The sequence below is a fragment of the Acanthochromis polyacanthus genome, chromosome 21 (genome assembly GCF_021347895.1).
Source record: "Acanthochromis polyacanthus isolate Apoly-LR-REF ecotype Palm Island chromosome 21, KAUST_Apoly_ChrSc, whole genome shotgun sequence".
Classification (NCBI taxonomy): Eukaryota; Metazoa; Chordata; class Actinopteri; family Pomacentridae; genus Acanthochromis; species Acanthochromis polyacanthus.
The window spans coordinates 17,666,628-17,691,513 of record NC_067133.1 but is presented as its reverse complement, the minus strand read 5'-3'; the positions used below and the strand labels follow the sequence as shown (position 1 = coordinate 17,691,513).

Genomic DNA, 24,886 nt, shown 5'->3' with positions numbered 1-24,886 from the left:
AGAACTATTAAAAATAAAAGTCTGAATTTATGCTGTTATTTCTCATCGTGCCATTGATTCAGAATCTGCAATATTTGACCAATTAAACTGAAGATATAATGAAAACTGCCATTTTTGAATGACCATTAACAAAAAAGTTGATGATGCAGAAGTCAGCCAGTTATATTTTCTGAACCACGTGCAGTTGCATGTTATAATAATACAAAACATGGAGAATATTTTTAAATATGAAAAAAAAATTCCTTCACTTTCATACCTGATTGAGCAGGTATCACAAGCTGTACTACACATATTGCTAGAAGGCCAAAGAACAAACAGAGTTCTGGAGTTTCTATATGACATGGTGACAATATAATCTATTTGTCCAGTACTGCAGACCTTTAATCAATGACATGATGAGAAATAACTGAAAATTTCAGGCTTTTATGTTTAATAGCTCTTGAAATTTTGTTGGTCAAACAGTCTCAAATTTCTATGTGTAGAAAAAAATGTGCTGAAAATGAGTCGAAAGGCAAAAAAAAATAAAATAAAATAAAATAAAATATCTCAGTAAATAGTTAATAAATCAACCGAAAATGTCACAGATACCATTTTAAATATTCATAGTTTGATATTTTTGGATTTCCCCCAGACTCATAAATACACACAAAATAGTCTAAATCTGACTGCAGATGGTCCAAGACATATAACAGGAAATTGCAGTTTTACCCCAGAACTGTCAAAACCTTTGAAGCCCAGAATTTTAATATTTTTTTCTTTTCTTCCCCGAGAATTGACATTCACTCGCAGACAATTGCTATTCACCTGTGGAAGAGTTTGTTGTAGATGTTCTGTGCCCTCTGGACGTCTGCACACACCGCATCGATCACCTGAACCAGTTTCTTCAGCTGCTCCTCCAGAGTCTGCATTGCAGAGACGCAACGAACAACATCATGGTTCATTCTGGAAGCACAGATTTCTGTATCATATCTGTCTATTAACCATAATAAACATACCCCGTCTTCTGGTCGATATCGCGCAATTAAGCTCTCATACCACTCAGCTGTTCCTTTCTGTTGAGATAAAAGGAGAACAAATGGGCATTCGAGGTTGTTTGCATTCAATGAGACATGATGTGGGCATCCTGCTGCATTAAAAGCTTCCTTTACAATGATCTCTTTGTGGACACCTCTTTTCTTGCTGCTTTAACTGCAACTATAGCATCAACGGCTTTACAGAAACTGAACTGTGTACACGACGTAAGAGTGAAAACTGCTTTCCTACACATCCTTGTTGCTTCTTTTGCAATGCAAACTCTGGTAAACTCACAGTAATCTATTGCAAAACAATTCCACGGGCTGCCTTTTAGTGTTTTTTATTGCACTCTTTTATCGTTACCTTGACAGCCGTAGTGATGTCCAAATGCAGCTCATTGCGGAGAGGACACACAGTCTTAAATGCCTGCATGTTTTGCATGTAGCCAATCCCCCTGGCACACACAGACACGGGAATAAAAGTCAATTACAATGACAAAAAACAAAACAGAACTGCTGTCAGCTCATCATTCAGCGACACACTGCTCTCAGAATTCAGTTACAATCTCAGGAAATCCATTTCAGTCTAATTCTTTGCTGGATTTCTGCATTATGTGAGCAGAGGGAGGAGAGATACAACTTTAACTGTTGGGTGTCATTCCCTCTGTGTGTGAAGTGCTGATCACTGGGCAGAATATGACTTCTTACTATACAAGCTTCGATAAAAACTCTCCCGATTAGTTCAACACAGCAACATGAGCCTCAGTAGTTAACTGATCTTATTTGCTGCGATTTAGGTGGATACAGAGTCTAATTTCTGAGAATTTCTGGATCATTTTCTTTCTTTTGTTAACAGAAAAGGAAAACCAGTGGATTTCCATGAGACTCAATGTGTATATTCATGGTCTCCAAACATAGACTGTATATAAAGTGGACGTAGCATCTGGCGCCAAAATTGAAGAACACCTGAAAGTGTCAAAAACTTGCAATATCACGCCGTCCGCTGGGGTTGGCTCCAAAAAGCTTTTGCTCCATAGACCCCAATTCATTTTTGGAAAAAAATAAAATTTGATAGACTGATTTTCTACAGCTCAGGATTTTTTTCCCGTTAGTTTTCATGGTCAAAATGAGAGATCAGGTGGCCGATCTTAAAATAAATCAATACTGAATTTTAAATAAATCGTTAAAGTTGGCGGAGCCAGGGGGCGTGGCTATACTTGATTGACAGTGTCATTGACTGGTCCTGCCCCGAGTTGCTCTCCGGTCCAGCCTGTTTGATGACGCTTTTTACGTCACTGGCTCCAAAAAATCCAAAATGGCGACCAGGAACTAGCAAAATCTGGGCTTCATTTTCTCGGCATTGAAACCAACCCGTGACGTCACGGTTAGTTTACGCCTGTCTCCAAAGGACGAATCCTTCTGTTTTTGGTAGCTAAAAGTTTCACATGTAAAAGGAATTCTATATTTTCCTATACAGCAAATCTACAAGTTTTCATTCATACATGCATTCTCTGAAAGGGGGGTAATTCTTTCAGATTTTCATGCTTATATGTATGTATGCCCCTCTTAAGAGGCTGTATGAAAGGGTTTGGTCAGTGATTTTAAGAGTGAAATGGAATAATATAATACGGATATACGTATGATACGTTAATAGCTGTTATGTTTTAGCTCGTGAGGAGAAAAATGCTTATTTCCTCTGACATGAGTAATGAGAAATGATCAAAATATTTGTGTCCCAACACTTCCTCCTCCTCCTCCACAGAGTGTGACCGACCGGTCAGAGTCTCTCTGCATCTGTTGGGGTGAAATGTGTTCTCGGTATGGGAGCACGGGTGAGTGCGAGATGTGATGGTGGTGTGACTTTACCTCAGCATGAGCTCGTAGCGTGTAATGGCAGCGGCGCTGGTGCAGGGGAAAACCTGACGCATGTTCTTCATCAGGCACAGGCAGTGCTCTGTGTACAGCCTGAAGCTGTCTGACAGCTGCCTCTCCTGGACACAGGAAGGGCCCTCAGTTATAGCTTCCAGTACACTGGCTGTGAGACATTTTTGGCTGGACCAAAAACCTTGATGAATGTCAAGTGAGGAGCTGAGCTAATGAGGTGACTGTTTTCTAGACGATGAAAGGTTAGTTCCTACAGGGAGGCCGATGGTGGAGAGAACCTACCAGGTCTCCCCGCACGGCAGGAGGGTCCCACTCTGCATCGATGGTCCTCAGGAGGCGCAGCAGCAGGGAGTAGCACACCCTCTGGGTGCGGTGGTGGCTGCTGTAGCACTGCCAGCGACTGCGTTGAGACATAAAGCACACACCTTCCACCCGATGCTAAAGCTTTCATATTTCATTGGATTGATTTTATTCCACCGCTAATACTCACATAATGGCCTGCTGGAGAGGTGAGAGATCAGTTTGCACAGCATGGTGAGTCAGAACAGTCCACGCTGGAGGAGAAACCTGCCCGTTCCAGTTGTACGGTTCTCTCTAGAATTAAATAGAAGACAATTTCAATCATACTTTGAGCGATATAAGAAGAATGTGTTTGAATGCACTGAAAAGCTTTAACGCTGAAGTGTCCTTGGGCAAAACACTGAAGCTGAAGTTGCTCCTGAAAGCACCTCGTATGGCAGCTCTATCGCCGTCGGTATGTGAATGTGTGAGTGAATAAGTGAATGAGAAACATTAACTGCTTTGAGTACCATTAAGATGGAAAAACACAATAAAACTGCAGACCATTTACCATGCAATTACATTCTCTTAAAACCCGAATCAGATTGTTCACATATTGAGCCTGAAATCAGACAAACAGTTCCAAAAAAGAAAAGCACTCAGAGAGCGCGGTACTCCACCAAGGCTGCTCATTCTTTGCATAATTTCCAACGACAGAAATCTGTAACAAATCCTTGGATACAGACAATAAGCCGCATCACAGCCAAAATCTAGTCAATTGGTTCTTGTGTCATTTCTGACCTTCCCTGAAAATTTCATCTGAATGCGTTAATCTATTTTTGAGTAATGGTGCTAACAGATGGACAAACAGACAAACCTCTGCCAAGGCTCCACCTCCTCGGCTGAGTAATTACAGTTCATATAAATTAACTATTAAAACTAATATGCAGCTGCTGCCTGGTGCAACAGAAGAGTTTTGGATTACAAGGCAGCCCTGACCTGTCCAGGCATGGACTCTGCCAGAACCCTGAAGGTCTGATGTGGTCACAGACTGCATATAAAGTGGACGTAGCATTTGGCGCCAAAATTGAAGAACACCTGAAAGTGTCAAAAACTTGAAATATCACGCCGTCCGCTAGGGTTGGCTCCAAAAAGCTTTTGCTCCATAGACCCCAATTCATTTTTGGAAAAAATAAAATCTGATAGACTGATTTTCTACAGCTCAGGATTTTTTTCCCATTAGTTTTCATGGTCAAAATGAGAGATCAGGTGGCCGATCTTAAAATAAATCAATACTGAATTTTAAATAAATCGTTAAAGTTGGCGGAGCCAGGGGGCGTGGCTATACTTGATTGACAGTGTCATTGACTGGTCCTGCCCCGAGTTGCTCTCCGGTCCAGTCTGTTTGATGACGCTTTTTACGTCACTGGCTCCAAAAAATCCAAAATGGCGACCAAAATGGCGTTGAAACCAACCGGTGACGTCATGGTTAGTTTACGCCTGGATGTGGTATCTGGGCCAAGATGTGAGCTGCACATCCTTTAAGTCCTGGAAGTTGCAAGGTCAGCCCTCCATGGATCGAACTTGTTTGTCCAGCACATCCCACAGATGCTTGATTGGATTGAGATCTGGGGAATTTGGAGGCCAAGTCAACAACTCAAAATTCGTTGTTGAACTGCTTAAATCATTTTTGCTTCGTGTCACGGCGCATTATCCTGCTGAAAGAGCCACAGCTATCAGGGAATACTGTTGTCATGAAAGGGTGTACGATTTCTGCAGCCTTCAGGGTGCAGGTTTTAACGAACTCCCCCTCGGAGTACGGCTTTGATGTTAACGCTGTTTTGCTAGCAGTTAGGTAGCTGGCTTTCACTGCAGCATCGCTGACCAGATCAACTAAAGTTGTATAACAAAGCATTAGCTCAAATACAATTCTTCAAGCTGCCCAATGTGCGTCACACACCTCACCAAAGTTTGAATTTCACTTAAATTTCAGCTTCTATGATTGTATATTTCAGCATTTGTAATAAAAACATGTAAACAGATAAAGTGCCCTGCCTGGACATAATAATTTCTGGCATCTGAACACCTAACAGAGAATGCCAGAAGTCCTCGGTGTGGCTTCATTTGGTTAAACAGATGGTCAAAAAGTCGAGTGCAAACAAACAAGTGGCCTGTGTGGCTCCAGAGTCTGCCAGCAGCAGCAGCTACCCCCAGAATAAAATGGATGTGAAACCTCCTCTCTCATTAGAACAGAAAGATAGTATCATGTTGGGAATTGTCGCATTAAACGTCCAGGTTAAAGAGATTGAATATACTGCAAATACCAGTTTTGTGGTTATTAGGAATTCAGTTAGACTGACATGGTTTGAGTAGAGTGTACATTTTACACTATGTAGGATTTAGTTAATGTAGATTTTTTTTAGCCCTGCGACCGATTGTTGGGTTAATATGTCTGTGAGATTTTCTTTGGCTCTGTACAACCTTAAATTCTAATTTTCAAACTAAATTTTAAAAAGGTTCACACCTGACCATCTCATATTTGTCACATTTTTTTCTGTGCATGTTATTAAGTAAAACGTGTACAATTTTTGGTCACAGGTGTTCTAACTTTTGAATTAATCAAAACAGATCTGTATAAAGAAATCAAAAACAAGTATATATTTATATATATATATATGACATACAGAAAAGTAACATCAATGAAATTCAAAATTTTTTTCTTCTAAGGCATGCCTCTCACTGACACAATATTCTCCCTTTTTAAAGCTCCGATTGGTGGCAACATCGGGGAACAAATTCTGCCTTTTAGGGAAAAATAAACTAAGGTTTCTTGGTGGTGGAAGATTGGAACAGAACACTAAAGCTTTGTTGAATTGTTGTTGACAAAAATCGTATAAGTAGTTCACATTATTCTATCAAAGCAGGGCGGTACGAATGAAGACCATATGTGCATATCAATGAGCCTGCAAAATTTCAGGACTCTAGCTACACCATTTCTCAAGTTATTGCATTTTAAACATTGCTCCACAGATTGGTGCAAAGAAAATGACTGACAAATGGACATGACTCCACCTTCTTAAAAAACTTTTAACACAAAAACTAATATTACATGACCCCAGATTCTAAAACTCAATCAATTTTCACCACTTCAAAATAAAAATCTGTAAAACTGAAGATGGTCAGGTGTGGAGCATTTGGTGAACTGAGGCAGAATGACCCTTTGGTGTTGGTTTGTCTCAACCGAATTTAATTTAATTGTTCCTTGTATCATTTCTGACAGATAAGTCCTGATAAATTGGCAGCGGCCCATTTGTAGTAGGAATGCAATCGTGATCATGAGCAGGCAGCTGACGTAGTGTTCACTTGTTGTCATAGTTACAGCGACGCCATGCTGCTATCTCACAATGATACAAAAATCTTTAACAAATTCATGGATCCAGACTATAAACCACATCGCTGCCAAAATCTGATCACCTGTTTCTTGTGTCATTTCTGATCTTCCCCGAAAATTTCATTTAAATCCGTTGATCCATTTTTGAGTAATGTTGGTAACAGACAGACAGACAGACAGACAGACAGACACACAGACAGACAAATGTACACCCATCGTCATAACTCCACCATTTTCCTTGGCAGAGTAATAAAGTGACTAACTGGACTGACAACATGCAACTAAAAGGCTACTAAATGTGACAAATAGCCACATAATGAAATTCGTTTGGAATAAAGAATCTGACTAAGACTCACCTTCACATGAGTGTGCTCATACTCCACAATCTGGCTCAGCAGTTTCTTGTGAATGGAGACATTTGTATCCTTCTTAGACAAAGTTGTGTCCCTCTGGAGGTAAAATTAACAATAAGATGTTGTAATTTTAATATTTTAGACAAATAAAAAGTATAAACCAGACAACTGTTTTGCTGTTAATACCTGGTTGGTAAAGAGCTTCAGAATCAGGTGACACTCTCCCTGAACTTTAGAGGCACTCGATCGAGGCTCCAGCTTGAACCAGGTGTCGTAGCCGACAACAGGGATCTCCTGCAAGGAGGAAACCCGCCTGCTTAACAACACTGGCACACTTTCAGGGGTAAATCCTTCATATTCTGTCATTCATTAGATTTCCACTTGTGTTTGATGTCTCGCGGCTCGGCGCGGCCAACTGGAGAGACTTTTCCCACTTTGAACACTCACATTCAAAGAGATGTTGATGCAGCCGAGGAAGTCGTCGGCGTTCTCCTCAGAGCCTGATGAAGCAGAGCCATTGGAGCGCACTGATTTTGCTATCTGCTTGAAATACCTGCGAAAAAGCGGTTAAGGTTTTCACTTTAAAGGTTGCTTTCATCCTCACTTTACTTGCAATTAGAGAGTTTAATTTTCCAATGTAAGTTGACAATTTCTCATTTTTTTTTAATGAAAAAAGCACATTTTTCTCCACAGAATTGTGATTGTGTTGTCCCTGGGCTGTGATTGACATTTCCAAGTCTTCACTAGACATGACTCCTGTTTATTGGTCTCTCAGTGACCTCTATGAACTCCCTGTGTTTTCTGTGTGCACGGCTTTATTGGCACCGCACTTTCCCGCATGTCAGTCTTTCAAAGGACAAATACCACATGATCCTGTAAAATTAACAAGCAGGGTTGGTGTGAGCTTTGTCAACAACTGCACAAGAATTAGGCCTCTTCATTCAAAAAACTGCCGCCTCTGGCTTAGTGAGCATGGAAATGACCCTTTGATTGACATGTCTAATGACTCATCAACAGATTTAACAAGATATATGCAGTATTTTTGCCCAAAACATTTTTAAAAAGCTGGAATTTTGACCATTTCGTACATCCTCAGAGGTTTACATAACTGCACAGCGGACAGTGTTTTCTTCTACCTGCCCATTCCTCGAAGTCCGCTGACTTCATTGAGCTTTTTGCAGGCCTCAGCAACAGAAACATCATCATCATGGTCCCTACAGAATTTAAAAAAAATAGAGCAAATTAAAGGTTTTAACAGCCTCACATTTTCTGTAGGTTTCATTCTCTTTGAACAACAATAAGCAAAACTGAAAAGTGAAGAACATCTATAAGCAAGGTCAAGAAATGTTATCCAATAAGCTCTTTACAGCTCTTCACTTTGAGGCTGAAAACTTTCTGAATAAGTGGAATATTTCATAATACAGAACATCAAGTTCAAAGCGTTATTTAATCTGTACAGTGATCATATTCGTAATGAAGGACATCGTGGACAAAGCAGACACATTGTGATTGTTGTTCCATTCCACCTACAATTGGAATTTTATTTGCTCACTTGAACCATTAAGCTATTTTGCTAAGAAAAAAAAAGACAGGCAGCTTTTAAAGAAATATGAGAGATTGATTTGAAATATTTTGCCATCTGACCACAACATGAAAATAAAGTCAGACAGAGAACCAAAAGGTTTACTGCAAAAGGTTTCTGCATTGATTAGATGATAATTTCCAATAAAAATTATTTATTGGCTCTACTCCAAGTAAAAATTCCAACAACAATTGATGAATTTGGGCACTAAACTGAAATAATTGTAGGATCTTTTTAGTCTTTTATCAAATTAAGTTGAGAGTAGTTGGATTTTTAGACTAGTGGTTCGACAAACTAAGATGTGAAGATGTAATGTCATGCATTTGTTATGGGTTTGCAAAAGTTTTATTGAACAATGACTAAATATTTATAGAGATGGGAAACTGCAGATAGACAAACACTGGCTTCAGCTTTATTGTATAAATATGTAGATTTGTTTTATATGTATTTTTGCGATACAAGGCCTGAAATTAAATCACACAAATCTAATCTAATACACGGAGAAATGTGTCTATGAGGTGTTTTAAGGTGTCCACATGCTCTGATCTTACCATATGTCCAGATGTAAGAGGTCATTGTGGACATCATCTATTTCACTAAAAAAGAAACAACCAAACGACAGGAAAGTCGTTAATTAAATGACCATTTCCATGACTAACACTGACATTAACCAGCTCAGTCCTTCCACAGAATGAGTTCCACTGCTCACATAACTAACAGCTTTGGGTGTCAGTGTGAAAATAAAACTGTGAATCCTGCATGAGACGCATCACCATGTACAGTACTCAGTTCGTCTTTGTACTCACAACACAAACTGCTCGTCCCACACCGGGTTGAGAGTCTCCGGTTTGACCTCGGTCACCTGGATGCACCTGGCAGGTAACACCTCCTTGGTGCTGGAGCGTTTCTCCAGCTTCTCCCTCCGCTTCCTGAAGCTGAACTTTCTCTCCTTCTTCTCCTCTGTTTCCCGAGGACTCTGGCCGACCAGGATTCCCAGCATGCAGTAGGGGTCACTGTACCCTGGAGGTTGTGATACACATGACACATGAACTTTGTCAGCTTGGGCAGTCCGATGCAGAAATAATGAAGGCTGTGTAGTATTTCATTAGACTGATCTGAGAGATACAGTGAGTTTTAAAAGGCGAAGTTGTGTTTACAGTATTTACCCAACTGAACTGTGCAATAAAACCAATAATCCTGGCCCACCCATGCACCGCACCTCTCCTACATGCTTACTATTAGTTCTGTTTTCACATTGTACCTATTTGTACTGTTTCCAATACTTCATTTTATGGGTCAATATTAATTGCGGGATTTAATGTAACATAGTTGGCAGGTACCACAGTAGAAATTTTTGCTGTTTTCTGGTCAAAAATCAACATGGCCGCCTGTAACCAAATACCACATGGCACTTTAAGAGAAAGATTCTGCAAACTATTATATACAGAATTGAGTAAAATTGAAAATTATTTATAAAGATATTGTAGTAAACCTGTTGACTTGCGATAAATCCACACTTGACTCACACACAAAGCCTTGGAGTCTTGCCAGTCTTTTCTTCAGGAGGAAATGACATAATTTGAACCAGGTCATGTGATTTGGAATTAGCACACTTCCTCTAGAGGTGTTTTTGTAATGGGTAACTTAGTTGAAATTCCCTAAATTATATATTGACTCTTATTGTAAATAACAACAATTTTTGCACCATTTTTTTTGTAAATACCAGCATTTTCAGAATCCTATTTCACATTAATGGCATGTTCTTTTGTACATTGTTTCCTTGTCTATCTTTAATGCAACATGTATAAGTAACTGGATACCTTGAATTTCTCCAAGATGATTTATCAGGACTGGCTGCACAGTGGCATGGTGGTTAGCACTTTTGCCTTGCAGCTAGAAGATCCCTGATTTGTGTGCCTCCCTTCCTGGGATGTTTTGCATGGAGTTTGCATGTTCTTCCTGTGCATGCGTGGGTTTAATTGGTAACTGTAAATTGTCCGTAGGTGTGAATGTGAGTGATTGTCTCTATATATAGCCTGTGAGAGACTGGTAAACTGTCCAGGGTGTCTCGTAAATTCACCCTAAGTCAGCTGGGATAGACGCCATCCTGCAGGAACCTCTTATACCACCTCTGCTGGTCAAACCTGCAGAGGCCTCACACATTTTGAACGGGTCGAATGAACTGGAGTGGCCTAACGCTGTACAACGCTCGTGGACTTGTGGTAAATCAGTTGACCATTAACGAAAACTTTCCAGTCCACACTAAGTAAGGCGCACTCCACGGAGCTATTACTTCCCATAAGAAAAGGAGTTATCTAAAGCTCCAAATGTCTCACCATTTGCATCCTTGGCCATCAGATTCTTCGCTTTCATGACAGAAACTCTCAAGGAGAAACTGGCTCGCTGTGGAGAAAGGAGTCTGGTTAGAATGGAACTGTAAACGTATGAAAAATTTATCACATTCCAATTAATTTAATTGTACAGTAATTTCATTCAAGGAAACCTACACCTGCATTGTAGAGTAAGAAACTAATTGCTGTATATACTGAATGTTTAATGCAGGTAGAATTGCATAGACTGCTATTTTAAAAGACCTTACAGGGATATTGGAATGTCCTTGATGGTCAAGAAAAAGAAAATCTTACATCTCACAACTTTGAAAAAAAAAAAAACCCTCAAGGGCGCTGGTGCATTCAAACTCTGGCTCTCAAGTCCACCATATTATTTCCTTTCAGACTCTGAATATGAGGAAATATCAACACTTTTTCTCAAGTGCTTTGGTGCATGTCGGGCATGGCCCTTGACATTTGATTAATGGTAAGTATATTTTTCGAAAAAAAATTGTAGCAACCACACGATGTCAAAATCTATTTCTCAGAAGCAACATCTATGTCAGTCAACATGTCAGTGCAGTGAGAATGACAAGCCTTTTTGTTGCTGTTTACAAACACTGTCAAAATCATTTGTTGTGCTGTGTCAGACAGTATTTTCACACATGGCAAAGATTTTGATGACTGAAAATGCAAAAAGCTGCACTTTGTCTGTATGACATATATCCGTTTCAACAGCACGATGTTAGACATTGCTGTATGTACGAGACTGATTGCAAGAGATGTGACATTTTTGCCTTCACTTTTTGTACTGCAATTTGTTGACGGATCGTGTCAGCGTGATATGTGGCTGTTTTACAGAACTGCATCACACAAAGGCAAAAACACATCGCAGCAGTTTCTTGCAGAGGCTGGATAAGACGTTTCAAAAGATTCCATCCTTGCTGCATTGGAAGGGAAGAGATTCATTGTGATGTGGATGAGAGTTTGTGGTCCAACAGATGAGCACATCAGGAGGTGAACAAAGACTTTAAAGTGCTGCGTGTACTGCTCAGTCTTATCCTTTTCTGTATTGCAATATCATGCAAGGACAGACTGTGATGAGCGGTCTGTCTATTTTGCTTGTAATTATTTGTGCAATGAAGGAATACCTTGATATTTAAACATCCTGTAAAGAAAGGGCAGACAGTTTCAAGAATGCACCAAAACCATTGAGAAATTGGTTTCAGAATACGAAAAACTGGCCAAATCATGGGGAGTTTGATCAAGTTGTTTTTCAGAAAGTCAATGCTGACCAGTGTGACTGAGAAACACCCCACCCCCTGCAAAACACCTCCTGTGGCTACACAACTGAGGGTTTAGTGATGTTTCTAAATATGTACTCTGAGAACTCCAAGGGGCTTGTTGCTATGATGTGCTGCCAGCAGTCGTTGGATTTGTTGGGTTTTTCTTTCTAACATAACACTGTAAAGTCTTGACCTTACTCTGTGAAGTGCCCTGAGATGACTTGTTGTGAATTGGCACCATATGAAGAAGAACTGAACTGAACTGAAAAGATCTTGACTGAAAGGACAGCAGCAGTGGTTGACATGTTATAGCACAGTTAGCAAAAGATAAGCCAAGCTAAGCCAAGCCGAGCCAAGTCGAGCTAAGCTAAGCAAAGCTAAGCTAAGCTAAGCTAAGATCCTTTATCAATCCCACATTGGGTAAATTTGTAGTGTCACAGCAGCAAAGATTGTGCCAACATTTAAGGAATGTGGTATAAAAATCTAAATAAAGCAAAATACAAATCAGTAGTAGTTCTAAAAACAACAACATCGCACATATCAGTTGTATTGCACAGATTTTTTTTTTAGTTAACAGAAACACTGAAGGAGTATTATTAGTGCACACAAGTTATTTTTGTGTAAGTCACGTTATGTTAGTGTTAGATTACAGCTAACCAGTATGGAAACTATGTAAATAGTTTTCATTTTACATATTTTAAATGCCATTAGGAAACATCTGAAACCTGCTTGAGTCCTGTAATGCATCACAGTCTGTACAACACAAAATGTCTCACCTTGGCCTCTCGAACTTTTTGCAGAATGATTTCATGTTCCTCCTCACCCATATCAAACACCTTGGAGAGATGATCAATAAAAAAAATAATTTATGTAACAATAACACAGAATAAACTTACTGTTTTAAAATCCAAACTAACAACCAATATTTATTATGGGTTTAATTAAAGCTGACAAAAATCCACTAAAAAAAACACTGAAATTCGCTTTATAAAATCTTTAATTCTGTCCCTGCCAGTACCTGACCTAACCGGGAATCCGAGCTACACACTTTGAAGAAGAAAAAGAAAAAAAAAAAGATACCCACTCCAGAAAAAAGAAGAGGCTACAGTCCTGAGCGTGACATCATCTGAATCAATGCAATATCAGAGCTGAATATCAGTACACAGCGTGACTGGGCTTTGATGTTTAATCAGTTTTGAGCCAAGAGCATCTGTTCAGATTCTTACAGCCTGTTCACAACAAATAACGCTCTCTGTGAGGCGACCATCAGTGTTACGAGGAGACATTTAATAGAGCTCAGAAAATACAGTCTGTTCTTCTATAGATAGACAGACAGACAGACAGACAGACAGACAGACAGACAGACAGACAGACAGACAGACAGACAGATACCTTCCGCAGGTAAGCAAACAGCTCATCATCACTCTTCACATGTTCTGGTGAAGGCACTCCGACCCTGTTGACCACCGTGTACACAGCCTCTTCATAAAGCAGGTCCAGCTACATGAAAACACACTCGACTTAATAACTACATTTTCAAAAGAAAAAGGGAAAAAAGCCTGTTTTCTTTTGCCTTCGTGCCTTCTTCTCTGCTGCACATCAAAAGCAGGAACAAAAAAAAGCCACAACTGTGCTTTTATTGAGTGTTTACAAAAAAGAATTTAATCCCTGCTGAAGTACGATGAAAACCAGAAGAAAAAAAAAAAGCAGAGCTGACACACCTCAGTCCTGCTGATTCTGTCGGGGATAAAGGCCTGGTCCACATGCTCCTGGGGCGGCGGAACTGTGCAGGCCCCTCTTTGGCACTGTGAGGGGACAAAAGAAGTTTGTTCAAAACAAAACCTCCACTGATTTTTTTTAGAGGAAGTTTTCAGGTCAAAATCCTTTATTAGAGGTAAAACCCTGAATCAAAACCTTATTTTATTAAAAGTACAGGACAGAAAACTGCTTGTTACAATGTAAAGTATATGATATTATTGTATGCTACATTATTAGATTTACATTGCACTTCAGTGCGTGGAAAGCTAATTGTGCGGACACTCCTTATGTTTCGACGATGATCAACCGTTTGCTTTTTACTTATTCTTTTACTCAGCTCTTCACAAACACACTAATAAAGCATCATCACCCAACCGTGGAAGTGGGAGAAACTGAACAGAACCGTCGACAGCAGCTCGTCACAGCTGAGCTTCCAGTCTTCTAAACACCCATTTGACCCTGTCCTTCTGTCCGCAGACGTCACAGTGGCCATGGCAATGGGGTGAAATACAGCACCGAGGCCTGCTCGCTGCACATACTGTACAGAAGAGTACAACAGATGGAAAGGTTCATATTGGGTGGGGGTTACCTCAGCCTGGGCCGCCCGCATCATGTTCTCCTGTTTCTGCAGGATGGCATTCATACGCTCAAAGAACTCCACACTCGCCTCTGAAATCCTGCCAAGAAGAGGGAGAAGGTTGACAAACAGTCACGTCTAAAAATAGAGAGAAAAGTGAGTCGAAATGCATGTCGCACTATGGCCATCTGATCAGTTTAACATCAGATTAGTAATTAAACAGCAGGATTTAGTGACATCGGTGGGATCAAACTGCATCCTGTTTACAGACACTTCTGAAGAGCGTCTGTCAATAAAGATGATCTGTTTCCTTCTTATGGTGAACTACTGGACTCTGTCTTCTGCGGTTCAGCGCTTTATTAGTTATCAAACCTCATCTAGTCATCAGCACCAAAAAAAATAAATAAATCAACATGCCTGCACTCTGCATGAACCATGTTAATCTGATGTGATGAGCGATGCCGTGTGCAAAATGCAAATGATGATTTCTGTTTCCTCCAGGTGTGAGTGAATCCCCGAACTCCCGCCAGCCCCAGTTGTCATGGTGATACGGGCACAGTCAGGGAGGGAGTAGCTGGCTGAACACCTTGGGAATCCCCACCACCACCACCTCCTCCACCTCCACCAGCAGCAGCACCGTCGCTCCCACCTTACCTTCCTCCCAAATCTCCTGAGGGATCATCTTCCTCCCGGCCTCTATGGAAATTACAGCAGCTCTGATGTGAGCCGTGGCAGAACCGTTGGGATCGGCCATGCTGTCTGCCTCCTCATCCCCGCCATCCTCACCATCCCAGCTTCTGCCTCATCCCTCATCACTCAGCCAATCCCCATCACATTATGCAGAAGAGTTGTCCACAGAGGCCCTGACACACTCCTTTATTAGCGTCATCACATCACAGCAGGCATGTGGCAGCCCATCCCAGCACCCACCGACTCCTACCAAGATGGGGGAGCCGATGGCGAACACCCGAGGTATTGATGGACACTAATGGCAGCAGTTCTGGGAGAGTTGGGGAGGTTTTCACTGGCATTGAGCCTGGTTAAACTTAAAGAGGGATGTCTTTAGTTTAGATAGACAAAAGTTTATATTATATTCTCAATAGGAATCCTCCTTTCTTGAAAAATACTTCTCATTATTTACCCTTCAGTAATGATAGGCTATTACTCATAATGTGCAATGAAAGATATCCAGTTAAAAAAAGCAAACTAAAAAGAAAACCACTCAGAGAGAGCAGTACTCTGCCGAGGCTGCTCAGTTGTTGTATCATCACAAATAAGTCCCGATAAATCCACAGCGGTGGATTTGTAGTAGGATTGCAATCATGTGATCATCAGCAGGCAGCTGACATAGTCTTCACTTGTTGTCATAGTTACAGTGCTGCTATTTCACAATGATACGGAAATCTTTAACAAACCCGTGGATACAGACTAAAAGTCGCATCATTGCCAAAATCTAATGAGGTCGTCCTTGTGTCATTTCTGATTTGGCCTGAAAATTGAATCCAAATCCATTAGTTAGTTTTTGAGTAATGTTGCGAACAGATGGACAAAGAAACAGATGGACAAACATGCCACATAACTCTGCATTCCTTGGCAGAGTCAGAAGTAGGAAAACTAGCAAATATTGATATCGAAGAAGCTCAAATCAGTGACATTTGGGTATTTCATTTAAAAAAAAAGAAAGAAAGAATCAACATATAATTGAAAAACACTCAATTAACTAGAGGGGTGCAAGCATATATATTTGATAAATAAATAATTGATTAATAGAGTGAAATCTACTATGTGGTAATTATTCCAGATTCTGATGATAATGCTTTGTACACGGTCATGTCATGTGAACCGCTAAAACTCCAACACCATCATAGCACACTCTAGAAGAGCGCTGTGACTGGTTGATACAGAACTGCCAATGAAAACCTCTCACAGGTAACAGTAAGCGGCTCCACCTGATGGTGAAACCAGGTACTACAGCTAGTCTGCAACAGATTCTCTGACATGCATCTTCTTCATTTTTGGCTTTTTTAATATATATTTTCAATCAGTTCAATTATTAATAACAATTAGTCAAATAATGACTCATCTATACCAGTACTAACTGACTAATGCTCTAATTTTTATGTATAAGCAATTTTGCATCAAACACAAGTTAGTTTTGCCAAAAACAAATCAAAACCTAAACTGCTATTCTTTTCTGAAACTCCTCAGTCAGCGTTTGAAGGCTGGAAACTACAAACCAAATCAACCATCTCTAAATGACTCGGCAAACAAACCTGCAGACAAGGGATTGGGAGCTTTGTTATGTGGAGCTTACAGTTTCCATTTGTACATACAGTACAAATAAGCTTAATTTCATGGTAAGACTTGCGTTTTGAGTCACTCAATTCTCTCTGCATTCATCTCCAATCATCCAGGGCATTCTCATATCCAGAAATCTGTCCCTTCTTCTGTCAGTCAGCTCGAGGATTTGTCCAGACAGTCTGGGATCTTTTGGCTTTTTCTTTTTTTCTTTACTCTCTTTGGAATTTTGGAAAACGTGATCATGAGCAGAAATGATGCCCAAATGCTGCAAATCCAGTCAATTTTGATCTAATGCATCACATATAAAAACAACGCTGATATCTTTCAACCTCTCTCTCACACACACACACACACACACGCACACACACGCACACACACGCACACACACGCACACACACGCACACACACGCACACACACGCACACACACAGACACACAGACACACAGATGCGCGGCACCAGAATAACAAACTGATTTGATGTTGCTAGGAAACAGGTCTTTTTTTTTCCTAACTCGCTTTATTCTAATTTAGTTTTTGAATTCATTCAAATGCTTCAATTATGTTTTCCCGTCTAGAGGGTAAATCGGAGGCAAAGCAGAGACAAAAACACTCCTTCTTCTGCTTCTTTTATTGGGGATAATATGTTTAAGCATTACTAATTAAGAGTGTGAAGGTGACGCCCCCTCACTTCAAACTTCAATATAATATGGCAGTGCATGCGTAGTAATTAATATTGCAGACATCACTGTCATCCGCAGCATGAAAAACAATGTGACGTCTGTATGCGTTCTAATAAAATAAGATGATTCTTCAAATCTGATTCATCATGCTTGTCACTGCACAATACAAGTATGCAGCTCCTATCATAAAGGAAGACCTCTACGACAATACAACACAGTAGGCTGTTTGTTTTACTCTAATTATACATTTGATTAAGTGACAAAACACTACAGGTTGAAAGGTGTCAAGGCGCAGATATGATCACAAAAGCTCTGGTTGAATCTCTCTGTTCAGTAACTTAAAAAAGAAACAACCAAGCTAGTACTACTGGCAGAAGGAAGAGCAGTATAGTGTGAATTTATTTCCAATTCGAGTTCTTGTGAGTGCTTAAGCTTCTGATCAATAGCTGATTGACCATTTGACATATTTTAAAAACAGCCAGGATGTGTTCCCTGACTACAAGAGAAAAGTGTTCCTTTTTACCTGTTGTTCATCAAACTACACAATATAACAACACAAACTAGAAAAGCACTGAGAGAGCGCAGTACTCCTCCAAGGCTGCTCTGTCGTTGTACCAATTCCGATTCAGTGTTAAATGAAATACATCCTGGATACATCTCATACAGTTAAGAATTAAAGTTAAACCAATATAGCGGATTTTCCTTCCTCGAAGCTTAAATGTGTTGTTTGTTTGTCACTGTGTCCAAAATGATGACACATCAGTAACAATGTTTCACTGGGTCACGCGTCCCTCCATTACAGTTGAGATAGGGGTTTCTGTTTACTGTAGTGGAAGATGAAGTCAGATCTTTAGTTCAAAGACAAAGCGATATGACAGTGATAAATACTCAGAAAATATTCGCTTTCAAAATCTGGAGTAAAAGTACAGGTTTAATTAACAAAATGAACCCTAAAACTGCACCACTGATCACACAATTTCTCATACCTACAAACTGTGAAACCAAAAGAATCATCAGATTTTCAATTTTACGATGCTCCTTGAACTACCCATCGGTGATGCGTCACCCTGTTTGAAAACATGACCAAACATAAGTGCAAATTTGAAACATGTCATCAAAATTACTTAATTATAAACGTCTAATATATTTAAAAGAAATACACCTTTTGCACCAACCAGAATCGGTAAAAAAATTAAAGATTCTGTCTTCCTTGGTAGAACTATGAAGCCAATAGTGAGAGGAGACCATTACGGAAATAAATTAGAAATAAAAGCAGTAAAATATGTACTTTATCCAGAGCCACCATTTATTCCCTCAGTACTGGTAACAACACCAATACCTGTAGGCACTTGAAAAAATGTTGCACATGCTGTTCCCTGACTTCCAATTTCTGTAAAAAAAAACAACAAGAAACAATCGGGTCATTCCAGGTGAAATGACCAGATATTCCTTGGGGGTGTTGCTGCACCATCTTCAAATTAGTCGTAAATTTGCATGCCATTAGATAGTCACAAAAGTACTTTCTATGCAAAATTGTAGGCCTGTAGCGCAAATAGTTAGTTGTGGGGGTCTGAAATTTTCAGAATTTGGGCTATAAAAAGCCTCGCCAGCATTTTTTTGCATCTTTAAGTGGTTATTTCTCAGCCTCTAGACATACCAGAGAGCTGTGAGATGGTAAACAAGGCCTCTGCATGTAGCTAGTGCCGCACAAACATCCTCAGGTGTTTCCCTACACTCTGCAGCCCGTGGGGGCTTGCTAAAAATGCTAAAAATTAAGAGATACCGCCTCACGAGTGGGGTTTGGGACCTTAAAAGTACTAGAAATACTGCACAGAAGTGTTCTAACACCCCTGGGTTCCATTCTACACAAATTTGTGTGATAACTTAGCAAACTGGAGCTTTCTAGGTACCTCAGTCTGGAAAATATGAGCTCCCAAAGTTGGACGAGATTTTTAATTGGCTATTTTTGGTGGCAAAAATCTCAGTGTGGGACAGGTACCAGAGACCCCAAATTTTTCTACAAGACAGTTCCATCTGTCTTCTATCACTGTACAAAAAAGCAGCAGGGTTATATTTGTAGTTCCTGAGATATTCTTACTCAAAATGGCATGGGTAATGTAACTGTGTCATAATGCGCAGAAGACATTTTTGAGTTGTCATAAGTATTTCCTAAACCTTATTTTTGGGAAAATACATACAATAAAAAAGTACAATGAGATTCTTAGACTCTGAAAAAAAAGTTGCATTCCTTGTGTATGAATCAATACTTTGCTAATAAAACTGATTCTGACACGTGTTGCAATTTATGCCTGTAGCTGTCCAGTGTGAAGCTGGGATTGCAAAAATAAATGTGTCATTTCTGTCAGCTGTTCTCAGCAAAGGGGCATGCATGTAGTCAGGAAGGGAAGAATTGCTTCTTAACACAGTACCTTTGAAAAATATTCATACTCATTGGAAGTTTCTCCCTTGTAGTGCTTTTTTTTTTTACACTGAATCCAATCCAATCCATCAATTTAATTTGGCTTTTTGGATAAGAAGTTACATTAAAAAGACTCTTTCACGTAAAAGTGAAAACAGATTTCATTGTCGAAGCTTGTGAGAATTTGTGTCTGAACTTGAAAAGAGCTGTTCACTCAAGATCCCTGTGTAACTTTATACTTGACATTGTTCATGAATTCACATCATTTTGTAGAAAATCTGGTGTCATTTTGACATGCAAGACTCTTTTCTTTCTAAATTATTGTCAAAAAAAGTCATGATGAAAAACAGTAAAAAGCGAAAAGCTTCAAAGAAGTAAACTTTCTAAAAGAAAAATCATAAGATTTGGAATATATATATACATATTTTCACATTTTCAAAGAAATACAGTCTTAGTATTAAGACAGAGACTGTGCAGCCCAATCATTCACCAATGAATCAAAAACAAAACAGTTTTTTCCACTAGATTTGTTCAAAAATCTACGACAGTGCTGGCCTTGACTACCTCTGCAATGACTGTCACTTCATGTGCATCAGGGATTTCTGCTTAATTCCTTCTAAATTGATTGGGTTATTCTGCATTATTAAAAAATGAGAGCCTTGACACGGTGACACTGAAGAGTCAAATCCATTAAAGACACGACAGCGAGCTCGGGATTCAAAACACAGTGGAGTCAAGTGTGAAATATGACGCTCACCACTGTTGACAGAGATGGAGGTAAACACTTAAACGAAGCAAAGAAAAATAAACCATAATCTAAATTTAAGCAGAAATCCCTGTAGGTTATGCTGTACGACCATTCGAGCGGATCTCTGACTGTGTCTTGTGCATTTCCGGGGACTTAACAAGCAGCTCACACAGCGGTAAAAACATAATTTGCTCAACTGAATTAAAAAGTTCACCTCCGATGTGCCAGTCTGTCTGGAGAGGCTCAGCGCTGAGAGCAGACTGCACTGGGTCAACAACTGTGGACGGAGCAGCCCAAATCTAGCCAACCTCATTTGCAAAATCTCAATTAAAGTGGGAGTGAAGGCAGGTCAGCAGCAGCCTGAATGGATAACAAAGATCAACAGCCTGTCTCTAATGATGAGGGCTCAGGGTATGAGGCTCAGTGGTGAGGCTGCAGCATCAGAGAGCTGCCATCGGAAATGAGACGAAGGTGAGACGCTGACAGCTTAAATTAATTTTTAAATGAAAGCACAAAGGCAGATTTGATGCTAAATTGCATAAAAAAATACTATTAAAATTAGAAATCCATAAACGTACTGATGCGCAAATGTGTTTAATTATACATTTAAAAAATTTTTAAAATGTACCTGAAAGTCATCTATAGGCGCAGGATTATTCATTCAGACCTACATGTATGAGTGTTTAACACAGCGTCTGAGGTTATGTTCCACGTTAAAAATAGGCATGGTTGTCATTACAAGTATAAGTTCACATCATGGCAGCAGCCCATGTTTAGGTTGCTATAGAAACCCCGGGTTCATACTATTACTTTTGGCTTCAGATGAAGCTTCAAAACAGGACTGAGGGGAAAAAAAAGAAAAAAAATCAGATGACTGTTCACCTGGGAAGCTTTGTGTCATTGAAGAAGACTCCACCATCACCCAGGACAGGACAAACGTGGCACAAACAAGACAGTGACAAAATCAAGATACGCAAAGGTTCTGTATGTACCTCCCATTAGCAATGTTATAAGCAAATTATGTATAACAAAAAAGAAATGATAGAAGACAGCATACTAAGAACATATAATAAAATATATAATACTAGTAGTACAGTGTAAAGATTTATGTTTATGTTTTACATTTTATCTAAAAAGAGTACATCTTTAATTTTCCAGCTGAGATATTTTCCTGGCTGAAAAGTGTGAAAACAAACAAAGGATTTGGCCAATATCGGGTGGCAAGTGATGATTATGTCCACCAAGGTGGGAATGCGTCAATAATTTTCTCGATTAACTTTTGAAATTTTGCTTCTTTTTTTCAAGCAACTATCCAAAAACCAATAATATTTTTGGATAATAAGGTGCAACCACGTCATTTTTTAACACTCCAGCAGGAAGACTGACTGAAATCAGGGCTAGATCAATGTGCCATCTCAACAGTGCAGAACATTATGTCCATTAAATTTTCTACATCTTTTCCCACGCATGGAGTCAACATAGGCATTAGGGTTATGACTGTGAAATTTTTTTCAAAATTTCTACTTTCCTGATGTTGCATTTGGCGAACTTTTATTCATATATTAATTTTTTGAAATTATTTTTACTGGTTAATGCGAAAACCTCCCGCACCCAACATCACCTCACTTTTGGCCAAGTAGGGTACACAACTGAGAAGGTGGCACCCATGTCAACAATCCATCCTTCAAAACGTTCACGACACCTACCTGAACTGAGTGACTGCTCTGCAGAGTCTGCAAGCCAAATGTTTACATCAGAGTCAAGTTGTGATGAGGAGGGCAACAGCAGCAGTGAATCTGATCCTGAGGCAATTCCAGAAGAAGCCCCAGTCAAACGTAAAAGACGTCCCTCAACAACGTCTGCTGCTAAACTGGCAGTCAAGCATTCTCTGTCATCCAGAAAAACATCAAATATTCTGCAAAGTTTGTCAGAAGAGGGGATAGATGTGCCAACATCGTCACAATCAGGAGTTTGGCATCGAATGATAGAGAATGCAACAGAAGTTAAGACTCGGCTAAAAGAAATGATCTCAGAAGAGCACTTTTGCTTGGATTTTGATGGCAAGAAAACTGACAATAAAGAGTACCAGGTTGTCTGTTTAAATAAGTCAACTAGAACTCTAAACCTTGGCACCTTGGTTTGTAAAAGTGGGTCAGCAGATGACATCTTTGCACCACTCCAAGTCCTGCTTGATGAATACAACGCATGGAACAGCATTCGCAAAAAAAAAAGTGGTATTGTTGTCAGGCTTCAAAGAAAATTTCTCCAGAAGGGACTCCCAGAACCTCAGTTTATTGGTTGTCAACACCATGTCCTGGATCTTATACTGCGTCACGCATTAGACTTCTATTTTCTAACAAAATCTCATTCACCTGATATAAACTACAAGTTCATCAACGAGATTTTGGCAGATTATGATGATCTTCAAAAGGCATATTCTGGTATAACAATCATGCCCAAGAGCGAGAATCCTGGATGGAGGGATGATTTCAAGTTCCTCTTTCAACTCTGTGAAGCATACAAGTTTACCAAGAAGAAGAAAAATGGCTTCAAATTAAATGGTGAAAACTGTCTTCACTTCACAGTGCTCGATGGAATTCAAGAGGAACTTTTGCACTGATTGCCTTTTTCCTCCTTCCCAAGTGGAGAGATAACTTGAAACTCACTTGAACTTTCATTGCAACCACATGGGCGCAGGTCTGGTTTTCTAATCAGCACTACTCGCAGAATGTTTACCTGTTCTCGGCTGTCTCACAGCTTAAGTGCTCCAAAGCTGTGAAATGCTTCACCACTCATTGGGTAAAGGAACCGTCACTGCTTGATGTGCCAACAAAGTGACTGAGAGAGCTGTAAAGCTGATGGAGGAGATCCACACCACTTGCAAAACTGACAAATATCTGAACTGTAAATTTATCAACACTAATTCAGAAATTTGAGACTTTTGCTGCAGATGTTGAATAATAATATAAAATTTCTAACTTCTCCCGCCAGTGTACTGGTTAATTTTAATAATAAATTTGGTTTAGAGAAATTCTATGATTTAATTTACTATTTTAGCAATGTGAGGCTGTTTTGGGGTTTACGGGCGTCATTTTTCATTGTTTAAATAGTAAATTACTTCCGGTACGAAAGGTTTTTTCAATGTATGAACAAAAAATGGTTATTTTTGTGAGTTTTAGGCTAAAGTTCATCATTTAAAACCACAGGCTTAGAAATCTAATATTAGTCATAACCCTAATAGGCATTTATTCGGTCTGTGGCAAATGTTCCTTCATTGAAACAATTGACAGTTGAATATTGATCATCTCGTTGCTCAGAAGTGGCTTGAGGAACATAATCAAGAGCTCCAATCTCATCAAGAATTCATGAGATGCGTGGAAATAATCAACAAAGGCCCCATGGCCATTCTTTTAATACACAGACACAGCTCATATACTGCAGTTCAAAAGTTTGCGCTCACTTCGTGGCATGTCCTTATTTTCAAAAGAAAAGCATTTTTTTTCAATGCAGACAATATTAAATGAATCAGAAATGCAGTCTAGACATTGTTAATGTGGTAAATGACTATTCTAACTGAAAATGGATGACTTTTAATGGAATATCTACATAGGGGTACAGAGGAACATTTCCAGCAACCATCACTCCTGTGTTCTAATGCTACATTGTGTTAGCCTATTGTGTTGAAAGGCTAATTAATAATTAGATAACACTTGTGCAAATATGTTAGCAGATGAATAAAAGTGTGAGTTTTCATTGAAAACATGAAATTGCCAGGGTGACCCCAAACCTCTTCAACGTTAGGGTCCATGCATGCACACACCCATGAAAACCATGCAAATGTAAATGCACATGCAAAAAGACATTTACCAAACATGCACGCTGCTTTTGGATTTGATCTCCTGGTTTTTACCATGCAGGAAGATGTCCTTATTGCTCCACTAAAAGCAGCCAGTCCGCTGTACAACATTGCACCCATATGCTGCGGGAGACATTTGGACATCAAAACCATGTGGTGTAAAATTCGTAGAACAAGAAAGCAGCATTTGTGATCCCTTCGGAGTCTGCCTGTGCATGTAATAGTGCGGTTTATGTGTCCTTAGGGGGGGAGGCAGCTTGTGAATGGCGTCCTCACAGCAAGTCACAACTCCAGAATAAATGCCATGCAATTAAAACACTGTGTTGACAAGAAATGACGACCTGTGGCTTCAGCGGGACGGCCAGCAGAAAACAAATGAATTATTGCTCATGAGCTTGTGCCGCTCTTTTCGAAGGGATGTCATTATCC

At 39.7% G+C, this 24,886-nt stretch overlaps 1 protein-coding gene across 1 annotated transcript in view; it reads right to left on the bottom strand.

The window, feature by feature from the left end:
- The window catches only part of baiap3 (BAI1 associated protein 3), a 51,264-nt gene that overhangs the window by 14,384 nt on the left and 11,994 nt on the right, over nucleotides 1-24,886 (bottom strand). Inside the window, exons 3-19 of the mRNA XM_022195146.2 lie at nucleotides 14,466-14,553; nucleotides 13,840-13,923; nucleotides 13,511-13,618; nucleotides 12,895-12,954; nucleotides 10,839-10,905; nucleotides 9,309-9,522; nucleotides 9,054-9,098; nucleotides 8,057-8,134; nucleotides 7,368-7,473; nucleotides 7,107-7,214; nucleotides 6,924-7,016; nucleotides 3,388-3,491; nucleotides 3,180-3,297; nucleotides 2,880-3,004; nucleotides 1,378-1,468; nucleotides 996-1,052; nucleotides 805-902 (exon numbers count right to left, since the gene is read on the bottom strand). Coding sequence (XP_022050838.1) covers nucleotides 805-902; nucleotides 996-1,052; nucleotides 1,378-1,468; nucleotides 2,880-3,004; nucleotides 3,180-3,297; nucleotides 3,388-3,491; nucleotides 6,924-7,016; nucleotides 7,107-7,214; nucleotides 7,368-7,473; nucleotides 8,057-8,134; nucleotides 9,054-9,098; nucleotides 9,309-9,522; nucleotides 10,839-10,905; nucleotides 12,895-12,954; nucleotides 13,511-13,618; nucleotides 13,840-13,923; nucleotides 14,466-14,553 — 1,644 coding nt within the window. The remainder of the gene's footprint in view (nucleotides 1-804; nucleotides 903-995; nucleotides 1,053-1,377; nucleotides 1,469-2,879; nucleotides 3,005-3,179; nucleotides 3,298-3,387; nucleotides 3,492-6,923; nucleotides 7,017-7,106; nucleotides 7,215-7,367; nucleotides 7,474-8,056; nucleotides 8,135-9,053; nucleotides 9,099-9,308; nucleotides 9,523-10,838; nucleotides 10,906-12,894; nucleotides 12,955-13,510; nucleotides 13,619-13,839; nucleotides 13,924-14,465; nucleotides 14,554-24,886) is intronic.